The sequence below is a fragment of the Poromitra crassiceps genome, assembly GCF_964638095.1.
Source record: "Poromitra crassiceps genome assembly, chromosome: 3".
In the NCBI taxonomy this organism is placed as follows: Eukaryota; Metazoa; Chordata; class Actinopteri; order Beryciformes; family Melamphaidae; genus Poromitra; species Poromitra crassiceps.
The window spans coordinates 95,971,313-95,987,990 of record NC_139625.1 but is presented as its reverse complement, the minus strand read 5'-3'; the positions used below and the strand labels follow the sequence as shown (position 1 = coordinate 95,987,990).

At 46.0% G+C, this 16,678-nt stretch overlaps 2 protein-coding genes across 3 annotated transcripts in view; one reads left to right on the top strand and one right to left on the bottom strand.

Annotated features, from left to right (window-relative positions):
- Positions 1-9,390, top strand: part of cnksr1 (connector enhancer of kinase suppressor of Ras 1) — a 106,027-nt gene extending 96,637 nt beyond the window's left edge. For both annotated transcript variants that reach the window (XM_083633553.1, XM_083633552.1), the window contains exons 17-21: positions 3,325-3,398; positions 5,600-5,661; positions 6,142-6,232; positions 6,552-6,736; positions 7,360-9,390. In XM_083633553.1, coding sequence (XP_083489679.1) covers positions 3,325-3,398; positions 5,600-5,661; positions 6,142-6,232; positions 6,552-6,736; positions 7,360-7,839 — 892 coding nt within the window. In that variant the 3' untranslated portion in view covers positions 7,840-9,390. The remainder of the gene's footprint in view (positions 1-3,324; positions 3,399-5,599; positions 5,662-6,141; positions 6,233-6,551; positions 6,737-7,359) is intronic.
- A 4,755-nt stretch (positions 9,391-14,145) lies between these two features.
- Positions 14,146-14,868, bottom strand: cldn23l (claudin 23-like; the record flags this gene model as incomplete). Its single annotated transcript, XM_083633483.1, has 1 exon — positions 14,146-14,868. One exon carries the CDS (start codon positions 14,866-14,868, stop codon positions 14,146-14,148), a length of 723 nt encoding a protein of 240 aa, XP_083489609.1.
- Between the last annotated feature and the right edge of the window lie 1,810 nt (positions 14,869-16,678).

Sequence of the window (16,678 nt, the reverse complement as noted above, 5' to 3'; positions counted from 1 at the left end):
GTGCAGCAGCTGAAGCCTGGGAAAGACAGTGATTTTATTTTGAAATTTATGACCAGAAGTGGTGTATTTAACTCCGGCTGGCTTGACACTGCTGCCTGTCCGCTCACTCTGAGGGATTTGAGATTCAAGATTCAAAATTTTTATTGTCACTCCGTAGTACAAGTATCACGTGTGAAATTCTTGTGCTGTGGACTCCGTTTACAACATAGTACAAAATATAACAGGGCATATGAGTGCAAAAACAACAAGAGACACAACAAGCAATAAGGCAGTAGATTGATAAGACAAGTCAGAGACAGTGGCATATTCACTGCACATAGGTGCACATGGCATGTGCATACTTTAGACATACTTAAACATAGTCGACGTTCTGTTTGCACAGGTGCAAATAGCATATACCTACCGTAAATTCCGGACTATAAGCCGCGGCTTTTTCCCCGTTTTTTGGGCTTTTTTGGCCCCTGCGGCTTATATAACGGTGCGGCTTATCTATGGATTTTTTCAGGGAAAAAAAACGGAATTCTCTCTTCTTTAGCACTCTTTCTAACTATAAATCCACTTCTGTTTTAATTTCCTCTCTTGCCCTCTTTTCACCACACTGTATGACACTGTGTGCACTGTAAAAAAAAACACAGGTGGTGTTGTGTTATGTTGTTTTGTTGAAATGTTAATAAATGGGAGCTTCCTCAAACAGCCATCTCTTTCCCGACAATCCCCTCTGTGCATGAACCCTTACATATGGTAATTAAACATTAAAACACAATAAAAAATAAAAATAAAATAAAAAAATAATACCATTAAAACACCCGCGGCTTATAGTCCGGTGCGGCTTATATATGTAAAAAAAACAGTCAACTTTGCAGGTGCGGCTTATACTCCGGTGCGGCTTATAGTGCGGAATTTACGGTAATTAAACATACAATTAAACATTAGACATACGTAATGGTAGCAGCTACATTATGGTACAGTACAGCTACTACACTATTTGTGTATGTTAACACATTCACTGCCAACGGTTTTCTTTTTACTGTAGGTAGCTTCTGCCAAGGTTTTTTTTTGAGGATTCTGGCTCATCTTTCAAGAGCCGAGGATTCTTTTCTGTTAGGATTTTGTGAACACAAAATATCTCAAAAGAACTAATAGAATGTGTGCTTTCTCTGTCTAAAAGAGTTAGTTTGTAGAGTTAGTAGTTATGTAGGCATTAGCAGTTGAATACAGCATGGTTTCAGCGTCTGAAAATGAAAGGTGAGAAAAATGCCTTTTTGTGAAATTCGATAGAACAGTCACTTTAACCATTTATTTTTGGCATCAGTAAGATGTCAGACATCTAAACAATAGTTTTGAACAGTAATTTCCTCCATAACAGCAGGAAACCCCCCTCTCCTTCAAACTCCTCCCTCCGTGTGTGTTCTCCTCCTTTTCTGCTGCCTGTCTGCTGCCTGGCTGCCCCTCGTCGGGCGAGTCTGGATGGGCTCGCTCGTTTCTTGGGGTTTCGGTTGAGAGCTTTGATGAAGCTTTTGCGATTCTGGGCTTTATGCTGCGTGTTTCAAAGTGTGTTCCACCCAGTCTATTTTTGGAACCCCCCACCGTTGTGCGCCACCGTTGTGAAAGCGTTTTCGCCAAACCATTCTACAGTATGAGAATGGTTTCCTCACGCTTTTCCCTGCAGTTTTGGCTCGCTTTCTCTAGTCTGGAGAGCACTGTCGCCACTTAGTGGGTCGGTGGAATGGGTTGTACACGTTCGGTGGCTCCCATATTTTTATAGGAGACGTAAAAGGGTTTGATCCACGTCCCACCGTCAAATTTTTTTTTTTTTGACGAGTTAACTCGTCGACGGCAGTCAACGGTTGGTTTCTGTTTGACGAGTTAACTTGTCGACGGCAGTGAACATGTTAAGGAGTCTCGTGGCCTGCGGGAAGAAACTGTCCCTCAAGCGATTTGTGCGTGCTTTTGGGACCCTGTATCTCCTCCCTGAGGGTAACAGGGAGAACAGGCTGTTGTGGGGGTGGTTTGTGTCTTTGATGATCTTCAGGGACCTCCTGAGGCACCGCTGATTATACAGTTCCAGCAGTTCTGACAGCTCACATCCTGTTACGTGCTGGGCCGCGCGCCTCACTCTTCGTAGCGCCCTGCGGTCCATGGTGGTACAGTTCCCGTACCAGGTGGTGAAGCAGCCAGTCAGCAGGCTTTCAATGGTGCCTCTGTAGAAGTCCCTAAGGATTTCCTGCCTTAGCCCAAATTTCTTCAGGGGCCTGAGTCCATGTAGTCGCTGTTGGGCCTTTTTGACAACAGTGGCGGTGTGACCGGCCCATGTCAGGTCCTGGTGGATGTTGACTCCCAGGTACTTGAAGCTGTCCACCCTTTCCACCACTGTGCCATTGATGGTGATTGGGGGTGTGCGCCCCCCCCCTCCTGTAGTCTACAATGATCTCCTTGGTCTTGGAGACGTCCAGAGAGAGGTGGTTGTCCTGGCACCATTGTTCCAGGGCCCCCACCTCCTCTCTGTAGCCCGTCTCGTCGCTCGTGGAGATCAGCCCCACGACTGCTGTGTCGTCTGCAAACTTCACGATGGTGTTCGAAGATTGAGTCGCCACGCAGTCGTGGGTGTAGAGGTTGTACCAGAAGGGGCTGGAGACGCACCCCTGGGGCGCTCCTATGCTGATGGTCAGTGGGGAGGAAGTGAGCCCGTTGCTGCTGAGAGGTAGTTGTGAAAAATAAATGTTGATAAAGAAGGAGAAGAAAGTATACATTATTTCCTATTTTCAATGAGCACATGTTTGTTTCTATCTATGAAGTAGCTCCATTAAGAGTGAAGCTTGCCAGGTGCGCTGTGTTTCTGCCAGTGTTTGCCTGTCTGCTGTCTGCTCTTCAAGCCCCGCCCCCTGCAAAAGACAGGGGGCAGGGCTGATCAGCACGTCCACATCAGTCGAAAGCAGATTAGAATCACATTTGAGCCTATCTCCATTATGTGGTTTGGGACAAGTGACACAAATCATATTTGTTGCTGTTCAGACTCATAAAACCAATCTGGATAGAATCTAAAAAAAAAAGAGGTCACAAATCGGATTTGCCCTGCCAGTCTGAACTAGTTGTCCTACCTAAGTGGCTAACCCTGTTTTTGCACTCTGGGAAATGATGATCACTGCTAGACAGATGGTATCAGGGCATTGTAAGATGTGGCTGCAAATAACTGCATCTGTATCCAGTTACAGACATTATAGAAAGAAAAAACTATATATCAATATATCAGATAGATTGATGCATCATGCTCACTTGATTCATCCAAGTGAGTTTTCTTTATCGTTGTCTTTTTTGTTCCTCCAGATGGATCAACTGTCTGATTACAGCCATTCAGAAGCACAAGAAGTTCAACACTGACCCACCAGATAGTGAAGAAGGTAAGGAGACATCCTTCTTATATTCTGTCCTATAACTGCCTAACTGACTGACTAACTGACTCTGGATCAGCAGTTATGCAGTTAAATGTGCTGTTCTCCACCCAGTAAGCCATAACTACTTGTATGCTATAGACCAGGGGTTTTCAAAGTCTGAGACTGTGGCCAAGGCAAAGCTTGGAAAAAGGAGCACCCCTCGCTCACTTCCTGGATGCCTCTGGGATCAGGATGATGTTATTTATCCCAGAGACACTCAACAATTTGGCCAAGATAGCCTGATATTGCTGTTTGACATACTTCAGACTACACTAGGGATGCTGTTTGACATACTTCAGACTACACTAGGGATGCTGTTTGACATACTTCAGACTACACTAGGGATGCTGTTTGACATACTTCAGACTACACTAGGGACATACTTCAGACTACACTAGGGACATACTTCAGACTACACTAGGGACTACACTAGGGACATACTTCAGACTACACTAGGGATGCTGTTTGACATACTTCAGACTACACTAGGGATGCTGTTTGACATACTTCAGACTACACTAGGGATGCTGTTTGACATACTTCAGACTACACTAGGGACATACTTCAGACTACACTAGGGACTACACTAGGGACATACTTCAGACTACACTAGGGATGCTGTTTGACATACTTCAGACTACACTAGGGACATACTTCAGACTACACTAGGGACTACACTAGGGACATACTTCAGACTACACTAGGGACTACACTAGGGACATACTTCAGACTACACTAGGGACTACACTAGGGACATACTTCAGACTACACTAGGGACTACACTAGGGACATACTTCAGACTACACTAGGGACTACACTAGGGACATACTTCAGACTACACTAGGGATGCACACAATTAATCCAAGCTCGATTACTCGCTCGTTAAGGATTTACTCGAGCATGTGAAAATGTACTCGATCAAAACAAAACAAAAAGCAACGTGCATTCTGTCAGTAGAACGGTGTTTTCAAATCATCTTTCAATGATCCTCCAGAGGGCGCAATGATATCACTGTAACAGACTGTTCAGTGTGTATGCGAGGCTCTGTGGATGTCCCCTCAGAGTTACCGTAGAACAGGAAGTGCGGGGACTTGTTGACGAGAGCCGGTGTTGACGAGTGTGCTAACGCTAGCTGTCTGAGAAAAGTGAAAGCGTGTTATAACGTTACAGCCTGACTCTCTCGTTTATTGTTTTATTAACAAAGTGTAAGTAATAGGCGGACCCGGACACTCGGCTACATCACTATAGCCCTTTTCAGACAAGTCATAAGATGATCTACTTGAACAGTGTTCATTCGGATAAATTGGCTGCCTCCTCTTCCTCAAACCTGGAGCAACCCACCATCAGCGAGGAAGAGGAAGAGTTACGGCGCACGTACAACAACAATCACTTGAACAATGTTCATTCAGATCCTAGTCTCACCTGGACTGGAGCTGAGCAACTCGGCATCAGCGTTTAAGAGCTGCGACGACTGCGACGCACTGCGAGCAGAAAAATAAACAATCTGCGGTAAGTGAGGCCCTGTTGGACCTAGGCAGCGCGGCCGCGGCGCGGATTCTGGGCAAATGTTGACATGTCAACACGTTTTTGCTCTACGTTTTTATGTGTTTCATAGCGTAGTAGGCTATGCAATGCTGTGAGAAATATACAATACGTTGCTGCTGCATAAATAAAGGTTTTATTGAGGAAAAAACACATTTGGTATGGTTTGGATTTATTTTTATTTTTAATTACAATTACTCGATTGATTGCTCGTTAATGTTACCAATGGTCGATTTCGTAATTTGTGGAAAATGTGCATCCGTAGACTTCACCAAATGCATAAAAAGGTCTGTCTGAAGGCATTTATTTGCTTCTGACTCTGGGAAAATGGGAAAAACTGTCAAATTCCCCCAAACTACTGTATCTCTGAACTATCTCTATCTCAGGTTATTCTATGATATCTCCTTTTAATAACTAATGTGCTATTTTTCCACTTCCATTCACTGAGCCTCCCCTGAAACTACTTGGAGCTCCCCTGGGGAGGCCCGCCTCCCACTTTGAAAACCTCTTGCTATAGAAGACTACATCTAACCAAGTTGAATGTACTGCACCAATTGTGCCGACATGCAATGTTGCTCACATTGCAAACAAGCTTGAATATGACGCCTGTGTGTATTTGTGAGCAGAATGCTACAGCGAGACAGAATCAGAGGATGAGAGGTCGCCTTCACCCCGCAGGAGGAACAAGGTAGGAACACACACACGCACACGCACGCACGCACACGCACACGCACATGCACACACACACACACACACGCACACGCACACGCACACACACACACACACACGCACGCACGCACATGCACACACACACACACGCACACATGCACACATGCACACACCTACATGCACACACACACATGCACACACACACATACGAGCACGCGTGTGCACACACACACACACACGCACACACACACACACACACACACACACCTACACACACGCACACACACACACACACGCACACATGCACACACCTATATGCACACACACACATACACACACACGCACGCACACACACACACACACGCACACACACACACACACACACACACACACACACACACCTACACACACGCACACACACACACACACACACACACACACACACACATGTATGTACAAAATCATAAAATCACTGTTGTGTGTTTGCATTGTGCCTCAGAAAATGCAGTCCAATACTCTGCCTCGTCCCAAGGGAAAGAAGACCAAGGTGCCATTTTCAAGTCCTGCAACAGGGGGCAGCAAAGGAGCAGGTACTGAGGACTCTCCTCTCTCTCTCTCTCTCTCTCTCTCTCTCTCTCTCTCTCGATCTCTCTCTCACTCTCTCTCTCAGTGAGATATTACATTAATCTATAAAGTGTGGGTTTCTCTGATAAATGTTTTAATAATTGGTGTTTTCGAGTCATCTTCATCATGACATGTATTGAGGATAATGTGCCCAATCTGCTGAATTAATTCATCACTATTTTATGTCTGTGTGATATCGCCCCCCCCCCAACCAACTCTCCCTCTTTCTCATTCCATCTCTTTCTCCTGTCACATCTTCTCCTCCATGTCCATCCCTCCACACAGTAAGCCCCCCAGTAGATGAGATGGGCATGATGCTCAACAAACTGAAGGAAGGAGGAGTGTCTCTGATCGGCGAGGAGCAGCCCTTTACTCACGACCACTTCAGGAAGTCCTTCATTCGACGCAACAAGAACCCTGTGATCAACGAGAAGGCGCACACGCTCCGCGCCCTGCAGAGCACGCTTAAGGTCAGGAGAAAAGATACAACTCTACAGGACCTGTTAGACCTGAACTGTCTGGCCCAGGTTACCCTTCCCTGTCCAAGCAACAGGCCACATAACCTGCTGTCACTAGTCCAGTACCTTCACTCTGCTACTTTTTCTGTCATATAGACAAATCAAAGAAGTGTAGCCTTAAGTTAAGTTAAGCTAAATTAAGTTAAGTTAAGCTAAGTTAAGTGTAGCCTTGGCCAATGAGAAATTCTGCTGTGAGGCTTATTAGTGAATGGACAACAATGTGCGCTGCAAAAAAATACTTGCCAGTCTTTTAAAAAGTCCACTTGAAAGAGTCTTAAAATCTTGCTTTCAATTCAGTTTTACATACATACATACATACATACATACATACATACATTTATTTCTTCAAACTAGTTCATCTGTAGTGCAATCTACAATCTGGAATGATCACAAACCCTGGCAGATTCATTTTCGCTTGCTTTAAGGGGATTATTTTTCAAGACTTAACACTAGATTAAATAACTGGTGGTTCAGACAGACATCTTTTGCAGTGTGGTAAGCGTTCTGAATGCATAGCTGATGGGGTTGGAGTGTCTCATGTGAGGTCACCTAAGCACTGACCCTTTGCTCTGCAGGCTAAAGAGGCCGAGCTGCAGCAGATCAACAGGCTCCTGGGGGACTCGGACCTGACGGCCGGCAAGTTCCGTCAGTGGAAGGAGCACAATGAGGAGCTGTGTCAAGAGATCGAGAAGCTGGCCTCCCTCAGGCCCTCCGAGGACCGGGTCGGCGTGGCGAGGGACACGCCTGCTGAGACGGTCGCTACGGAGACGGTCGCTACGGAGACGGTCGCTATGGAGACGGTCGCTACGGAGACAGCCACCGCGGAGACGGAAGGCGCGTGCAGACTGAGCCTTAGCGACGGGGAGCAGTTAGTGGACGCGGAACCCTCCGATGTTCTCCTGGAGATCGCGCCGGGTTCTCCCAGCGCAGAATCCTCCCCCGTGCTAGAACTCTCTCTGGGGGGACTTTCTCTGCAGGAGTCCATTCAGAAAGAGCTGAATGAAATGCATAACTCGGAGAGCGGAGAAGCTGCAGAGAGCTACTTCTACATTTGAGACCAGGCTGGAACGATCACTCTCAAGCGTACGTGCCTCAAGGTCACCTAAGGTCACTCAGTTTTCCAAAGTCAAGTGTGAAAGAGCTCCATGTCACTTTGCCCCATGCTGTTCAATCAGTGCTTTGATCAAATGATGTGAGTGAAATGCATCAGTTCTGGACTGGTCCACTAGGGGGAGCAGTAGGGCTGTGAAAGTGTAATCGTGACTCAGGCCTATATCACTTACAACAAACATGAACCAATCTAAGAGTTTGATCAGTTTTCTACAACAGAAAAGAACAATTTGCCGAGTGTCATTCTGTGTTCATAAATACAGCAAATATTTACGGGATTCTAAGGTTGTCTTGCTCTACTGATAAAAACTCATGTAGAATCTTTCTCAGAATTTCATTGTATTATAATTCATGCCTCTAAATGTAAATACCATTTTACCATAAATATGTATTTGTTTGTTGACATTACCTTAATAAAGGTATACTTTTCAAACTTTTTGCACAGAGAGGTTGAATTACACTGTACTTTAGTCCACCACTCATTACACCTGTGTGTATCAATCGCGTATGGCATTCCTGGGCTGTTTCTCAATACCAAGAATGCATTCTTATTTTGTGTTCTTGGGGAGAACGTTCTTGCTAGTCTTTCTTGGAAGAATGAACTTGCGAGGTCACAAGCACACATGACGCCTGTTGGCAGTTTGAGACGATGCGTTCTTGGGGGTATTGCGCAATACCAGCGCAGAGGCCGCCTGCAGTACTACACAAATAAAAAGCTCAGCTGATGTAGATGCAGCCAATTGTGCTCTGGAACTTTTTGCTATTTTTCGCCATAAATGTTCGTAAAGTGGCACTTATTGAAACCTACTACCCTGCTTGTAGGCATCAAAAGTCATCAGAAATTAATTTAGTGATGAAATAAAACTTTAAATTGTAAAAAACGTCCCGGAGCTTATGGCGTCTTCTCTGCTGCGTTCTGCCTCCACTTATGCCGAAATGCATGCTGGGATATCTGCCTTGCCAAGTTGACACAAGTCACCACCCAGAGCATCCTCGGTAAAGTGGGCGTGTCGAGAACACATCCGGGAATTTTAAGCGTTCTTGGCGAAATGTGAACTTTGTATTGGAACAGTACTTGGGCTGCGACTGATGACGTTTCACAGGGACACAAGAACGGAAGAACACATTGAGAAACGGCCCTGGTTTAGTGTTGTCCCTTATTGGCCAAGGCCACCATGGATGTTCAGTGTTGTTCCTCCTTATTGGCCAAGAACAAACGAGTGAAAACTGCTGGATCACAGCAGTGCTGAGAAGCCAGAGATGAATAAAAACAGAGGGAACTGATCATTAAAACATGTTGTGATGTTCCTGACTGATCATTCAAACGTGTTGTGATGTTCCTGACTGATCATTCAAACGTGTTGTGATGTTCCTGACTGACTGAAAGGAAATTAATGTCAAAAGTTCTCACATAACTTTTCACAGCTATTTTATCCATCGATCATAGTGCCTTTTTCCCAGATAGGTCTGCAGTGAAAGTTACATCAACATGACTAAAGTAACAAAAAAGAAAGTGTGTGTGTGTGTGTGTGACACAGAGCAGATAAATAATAATAAAATGCATTTATATGTATCTCCATTCATGTGTGTGTGTGTGTGTGTGTGTGTGACAATGCTTTGTATAGCCTTGAGTGCTGAACATGTTCACATGTCTGCTTGCTTGCATGCATTATATATAAGCTGCCATTTTGCGCTACACTATTGTTCCTGTGTTTACACACAGCACCTGCATCCAGTGTCTGCTAAGCTTCTATCATTTACTGTACCGCAACCTTCTTACAAAAGATTTGCATCTCTCATATTTGCCATACTTTTGGATCCAAATAAAAGTATGTGTGTGTGTGTGTGTGTGTGTGTGTGTGTGTCTGTGCGCGTGTGTGTGTGCGTGAGTGTGTGTGAATTTCAGGAGGTCGAGGCTTACTCTGTTACACTGCATCTTGTTTAAGTTGCTATGAGCCATTTACAGAAAGTCTAAGTCTGTGTCCATCTTGCTGTTGTCTTTGAGCTGTCACCAGGTCATGTGACCGCTGCTTTGCTTACAAAACAGGGTGCCACTGATTGGGTGCACCTGGGCTGCTGCGTGGCCCCGCCTGCCCTATTGTCGTGGGCGGGTGTGTATGTGTGTGTGTGTGTGATGACATCATCAGTGATGTCACAATGCCTCCTTGTGTGTGTGTCCCCTTTTGAAATCACTGATGACATCATCAGTGGGAGGGGTGGCCCCTTATGACATCACTGATGACATCATCAGTTTTATGATGTCATTGATGACATCATCAGTGATGTCACAATGTCTCCTTGTGTGGGTGTGTGTCCCCCCTTATGACATCACTGATGACATCATGAGTGGGACAAAAATTGAAACAGAGAACAAACCGCCCACATTGCCAAATGTACTGTATACAGTACATTATGAAGGGAGTCATTCAAGGATTCAAGGATTCAAGATTTATTAAGTGTCCCAAAAGGGCAAATTGGATTGCAGGAAGCGTAGTACGAAGTACATACATAAAAACAAATAAGACAAAAAAAACATTGTAAAAGCAGTCTAGAGCAGCAGTTTAAAGTGCAACACAATAGTTAAAGTGCAAATGACAACAGTAGCAACGATCTAAAGTGCACAGTAGAGATATAAAGTGCATAGTAGCAAAGTGCAGTTCACTCACAGCAGCACATTTATATCACAAGAAAGAGCTACAATGTATCATTGTATTAAAGCACAAGAGAAAAAACCTCAGTCCAGACCAAAGGGCAGACAAAGTATATAATACAGATATACTGTATTGTACCCCTAAGAATAAATAAAGATAAAAGAATAAAAGAATAAAAGGATAAAATAAATAAATAACAGCAACGGCAGATGGGGAGACATTACATTTGTACCCCAGCAGCGTTCAACGCTCTGATAGAGACAGGCACAAAGGAATTTCTGTACCTGTTCTTTTTAACTATGGGGGCACGAAGGCGGAGCCCGGAAGGAAGCAGCTCATATTCGAACCTCAGAGGGTGGGCATCATCTGATCGGATGGACTCAGCTTTCTTCAGCACCTGTTTATTACAGATCTGGTCCAGGCTTCTGAACTGGGTTCCGGCTATTTTTGAAGCCACCTTCACTATTCTCCCCAGGGAGTTCTTGTCTTTAGTACAAAGATTACCATACCAGCAGATTATGGAAAATGATATGACAGACTCCACAAAAGCACTATAGAACATTTTCATCAGAGTTTTATCAACCTGAAATTTGGCCAGCTTCCTAAGGCAGTAAAGGCGCTGCTGACCTTTCTTACACAGCATGTCGGTATTCAGATCAAACTTCAGCTTGCTGTCAATTACCGTACCCAGATATTTGTAGTCTGTCACTATATCGACAGGCTGACCGTTGACAAAACTGCTCTGGGGAACAGGGGGGGAACGTCGAAAATCAATACAAACCTCTTTCGTTTTGGAAACGTTGAGTTCCAAGGAAGCGTTTTCGCACCAAGAAACGAAGTCGTCAATGACTTGGCCGTGTCCTACATCATCATCGTCAAGCAGACTGACGATGACAGAATCGTCAGCGTACTTGACGATGAATCTGTTGGCGAAACGGCTGCGACAATCGTTGGTGTATAGAATATATAAGAAAGCAGATAAAACACAGCCTTGTCATATACACCAAAGTCAAAGAAAAACCAAAGAACAGAACAAAAGTTGTATCATGAGGAGGGAGAGAGACTGAATGGTTTGAAGGTCAAAGAAATTAAAAGGTTTTATTGTGTTGTTTTTTATCATGTAGACCTAATCTGAGATCCGTAATGGATTGTGAAAATAATTATCCCAAGCCTCCAAAGTCCTGACATCATCTAAGCATCTGCTCTCATCATTTATTATGAAAGTATTACATTTTCACAGTTTTGTTTGGACACAGAACACATAATATACAAGAACATCTAACAGTGCAGGCATGGCTACCTACAGTATGGAAAATGCAACACAGATTGATAGTAATAACTAGACATCTCGAGTCCTAGGCCCGCCCGCTGTGCGGCCTCGCCCGCCCTGCAGCTCACAGAGCTGGCCCTGCAGCTTGCATACGCAGCTCGGCCACTGCGCGTTGCATACGCGGCCTCGCCTGCGCTATGACATGATCACTGATGACATCATCACTGATAACATCATCACAATGCACAGCTCAAGTGAGCTCATAAAGCACTGATGACATCATCAGTGAGTTATGACATCACTGATGACATCATCAGTGGGACAACAATTTAAACAGAGAGAGAACAGGGAAACATTGACCACGTGCTCCCTTTTATAATAAGGATAATAGTGTTTTGGCTCATTTTGGAGGCGATCAGGGCAACGTGTGCCTTGCAACTCCGGACAAACACACACACACACACACACACACACACACACACACGTCCAATTAGAGTACTAGGATAATAATAATTGATTGTATTTATATAGAGCCTTTCTAGATACTCAAAGCCCTTCATATATCGGTGGGGGGAGGGGAACTCAACTCCTACACCCAGCTGGGTGATGCACGCCAGTTTGCACCAGAACGCTCAGCACACATCAGCTCTCACAGTGGAGAGTTGAGGACTGAATGTGCCAATTAAGTAACGAGGGATGATTAGGTGGCCATGATTGAAGGAAGGCCTGTGTGGGAATTTAGCCGGGGCACCTACTCTTGCGAAGAGTGGCTATGGAATCTTTAACGTCTCATCCGAAGAACGGTGCTCTCTCATAGGACAGAGTCCCTGTCTCTGCCCTGGGGAATCAGGGAGATTATTCATAAGACCAGATGGAAGAGCACCTCCTACTGGTCCACCACTTCCAGCACCAGCCTCCCATCTGAGGAGTATACACAGCCTGACATACTTAGCTTCCAAGCCAGTGATGTAATGCAAGAGCCACTGGTGCTGCCTGACAGGATGACAAATGGAGCACAGATTAATACTTCAATGATGTTTTACAAGTTGGTGAGTTGAAGGCAGCTCTTTTCTTTTCTTCTTTTCTTTCCCCCCCCCCCCGATTTTTTATCCCATTTTTATCCCCCATTAGTGCTAGTTTAATTTATTTATCCTGGTTGCTGCTCCACCCTCTGTTGATCTGGGGAGAGCCGAAACTGGCTCCATGCTTCCTCCGAGACATGGGCAGTTAGCCAGCCGCTTCTTTTCACGTGACAGAGGAAGCTTCACTGGTAGGACATAGCACGTGGGAGGTTCACGCTATTCCAACCAGTTCCCCTCCCTCTGAACAGGCGCCCTTAACGACCAGAAGAGGAACCACATTAGCAACCAGGCTATTGCATGTTTTGGTGAAGGGGCTTCCTATATGAAGGAAACCCCCGGGGGGCACGAGGAGAACATGCAAACTCCACACAGAAAGGCCCTTTTGACGACCCCACCCGGGCGGTGGGCACTCGAGGACATGCGGACGGGCACACATTCCTTCAGCGTTCACAGCGTCCCAGGTGGGAATCGAAGGACCTTCGAGCTGTGAGGCGACAGCGCTTACCACTGCACCACCGTACCCCAAGGCAGCTCTTTTCTGCCATTGCTGGCTCGGTGCATCTCTTGCAAGCTCTATACAACTGTATCATTCATCACTTTATATTTTATACACCAAAATTATATTTCTGTAGATGAAACCCATCGACATGTTCAAGCCTGTTGGTGTTAGAAATTAGGTTCCTTAATCCAGTGGTTCTCAAAGTGGGGTCCGCTGACCCCCAGGGGTCTTTGGAGCGGTTCCAGGGGGTCCCCAGCAAAAAGGGTATTCATTTATGTTCACAATAATTCCATCCATAAGTACTGTAACACAATGAAGGAATGTATGAATATTTTGGTCATGGGTTTCATACACTAAAACATCATAACGTCATAAAACATCTAAAGGCAAAAATCTTATGAGATGGGGGACCCTACATGGGACAAAATCGTATCAAATGGGGGTCCGCGGTCTAACTTGTCTCAGTTTTGGGGTCCTTGACGTGAAAAGGTTTGAGAACCACTGCCTTAATCAAGTCATAATGTCCTGTGGATCTTTTCATTTCATTTGTTGGCAGTAGATTCAAACTTTCAGGAGGGAGGAGCCACATAACAGCCGACTTTCAGGAGGAGGAGCAACATAACAGCCGACTTTCAGGAGGAGGAGCAACATAACAGCTGACTTTCAGGAGGAGGAGCAACATATTTTCCTCTCTCTGGATGTTACGCCACACATGCTGTCTGAGGTGCTTGTCAGTGAGGATCACACTCTTAACAGCTGACTTCATACACCTCTGTCTCTGACTTGCTCATCTCTGGACAGGAACGACACATGATGGGATGAGCGGGCACCTCTGGGCAGGAAAGGCAGGTCGGCCATCTTGGTCGTTTGGAGCCTCCCAGCAGAGCTCCGCCTCCCAGCATCTGTATGCATGAGCCCAGCCATCCAAAGTACAGCGAGCCGGCCGGGCGCAGGCTGAGGTGGGGGAACCTGGAATCCTCCATCCCCAGTCTGCCCAGGTTGTGAGTGTACACCCCCAGGGCAGTGAGGCTCAGCAGCCCGGCCAGCGCCACCAAGAGGCCCCCGGCCGCCGCTACACCTCGCAGAGGGAGATCGGTCCAACAGCGGACCCCGATACATGCCAGAACAACGCCGGCGCCGCAAAGGAACAAGGAGCTCAGCACCAAGCCTTGTGCCAGGCAAACCCGCGGGTCTCTCCGGTACGCGCCCGCCACCGGCCAGCAATGCTTCAGCTCTGAGTGCGCCACCTGCAGGCAGCTCTCCCACAGTCCGTCAGAGCGCAGCAGGAGCAGCGTCTCCACTGACCCGGCCCTGACCCCTGACCCCTGACCCTTGCCCCCTGCCCGAGTGAATGCCCCCGCCCCCGTGACGCCCAGGCGAGCCTGCCCCTCCCTCCACTGGGGAGTGAAGACGAGGACCAATCCCACCGGGGCAAAGACAATCCCCATCACCATGGAGGCAGGAGTGTGCATTATGGCCAGCCTTAACTTAACTCTGTCTTCCTTCTTGTCGCTTGCGATGAAACAGGACACTGTTGTAGTCAAGATAGTTCCATGTAAAACACACCAGCTTCACAGTACCTGTCCTTCGTCTGCCTTCTTAAGAAAATACTCACACTGTTATACAATGGGACCAGAACAGTTTCTCCCCGCAGCATAGACTGTTACTGGAGGGACCAGAACAGTCTCTCCCCGCAGCTTAGACTGGATTGTGATGAAGAGTGATGATGAAGATTAGTGGGTTGTGTCTATGAAGGAACTGGCCAGACTCCACTGACCCAACAGTGCCTATAAGAGAAACCAAACAAAGCTTTCAATATATTGCCTCCCCAAATAGCTCCAACTCAACAGCAATTAGCCAAGGATCAATTATACAGTCAGGGCCGTAACCAGGCCTTTCGTTTCAAAATAAAAGCGATCCCGTGTTTTTCATGCTTTTCCATTCAGATTGTTTTATTTTTTTCTCTGAAATATTAGGGGAGGTCCGGACCTCCCCGTCCTCATAGCTCGTTACGGCCATGTATACAGTATATCTATCGATCATCAATGAGTGAAATACATGACCTCGTCATCGTCACGCTCCTCTCTCGTGGCTCTTCACTCTGCTAGAAAGAGACAGAGAGTGAGAGTGAGGCGGTGGGGAGGTGGAGTGTGTGAGATCAGGACAGAAGGACAGAAGGAAGGAGAGAGAGACACAGAGAGTCGAGGGGGCTCCACCGCTCCAGAGCTGGACAGACATGGAAAGACTGAAGGCTGGATGCTCGTCTCTGTTGCTAGGATACGGACCAACCTGGCCAGTCTCACACATGACTGAGCTCAGCTGCTTTATTTATCGGCAGACCTACTTAGACTCCTCTGTACAAGACCTGATCGTGTGTGTGTGTGTGTGTGTGTGTGTGTGTGTGTGTGTGTGTGCTTGATGCTGTCTGAGTCAATTAATGGCCAGCGGTGACCTTGGAAGAATTCAGTTGGGTCAGTAATGATGTCAGCCTGGTGTCTGAATATGAGTGAGTCTATGTGTTTCAGCCTGGTGTCTGAATATGAGTGAGTCTATATGTGTTTCAGCCTGGTGTCTGAATATGAGTGAGTCTATGTGTTTCAGCCTGGTGTCTGAATATGAGTGAGTCTATGTGTTTCAGCCTGGTGTCTGAATATGAGTGAGTCTATGTGTTTCAGCCTGGTGTCTGAATGAGTGAGTCTATATGTGTTTCAGCCTGGTGTCTGAATATGAGTGAGTCTATGTGTTTCAGCCTGGTGTCTGAATGAGTGAGTCTATATGTGTTTCAGCCTGGTGTCTGAATATGAGTGAGTCTATTCAGCCTGGTGTCTGAATATGAGTGAGTCTATGTGTTTCAGCCTGGTGTCTGAATATGAGTGAGTCTCTGTGTTTCAGCCTGGTGTCTGAATATGAGTGAGTCTATATGTGTTTCAGCCTGGTGAATATGAGTGAGTCTATGTGTGTTTCAGCCTGGTGTCTGAATATGAGTGAGTCTATATGTGTTTCAGCCTGGTGTCTGAATATGAGTGAGTCTATATGTGTTTCAGCCTGGTGAATATGAGTGAGTCTATGTGTTTCAGCCTGGTGTCTGAATATGAGTGAGTCTATATGTGTTTCAGCCTGGTGTCTGAATATGAGTGAGTCTATATGTGTTTCAGCCTGGTGTCTGAATATGAGTGAGTCTATATGTGTTTCAGCCTGGTGTCTGAATATGAGTGAGTCTATGTGTTTCAGCCTGGTGTCTGAATATGAGTGAGTCTATGTGTTTCAGCCTGGTGTCTGAAT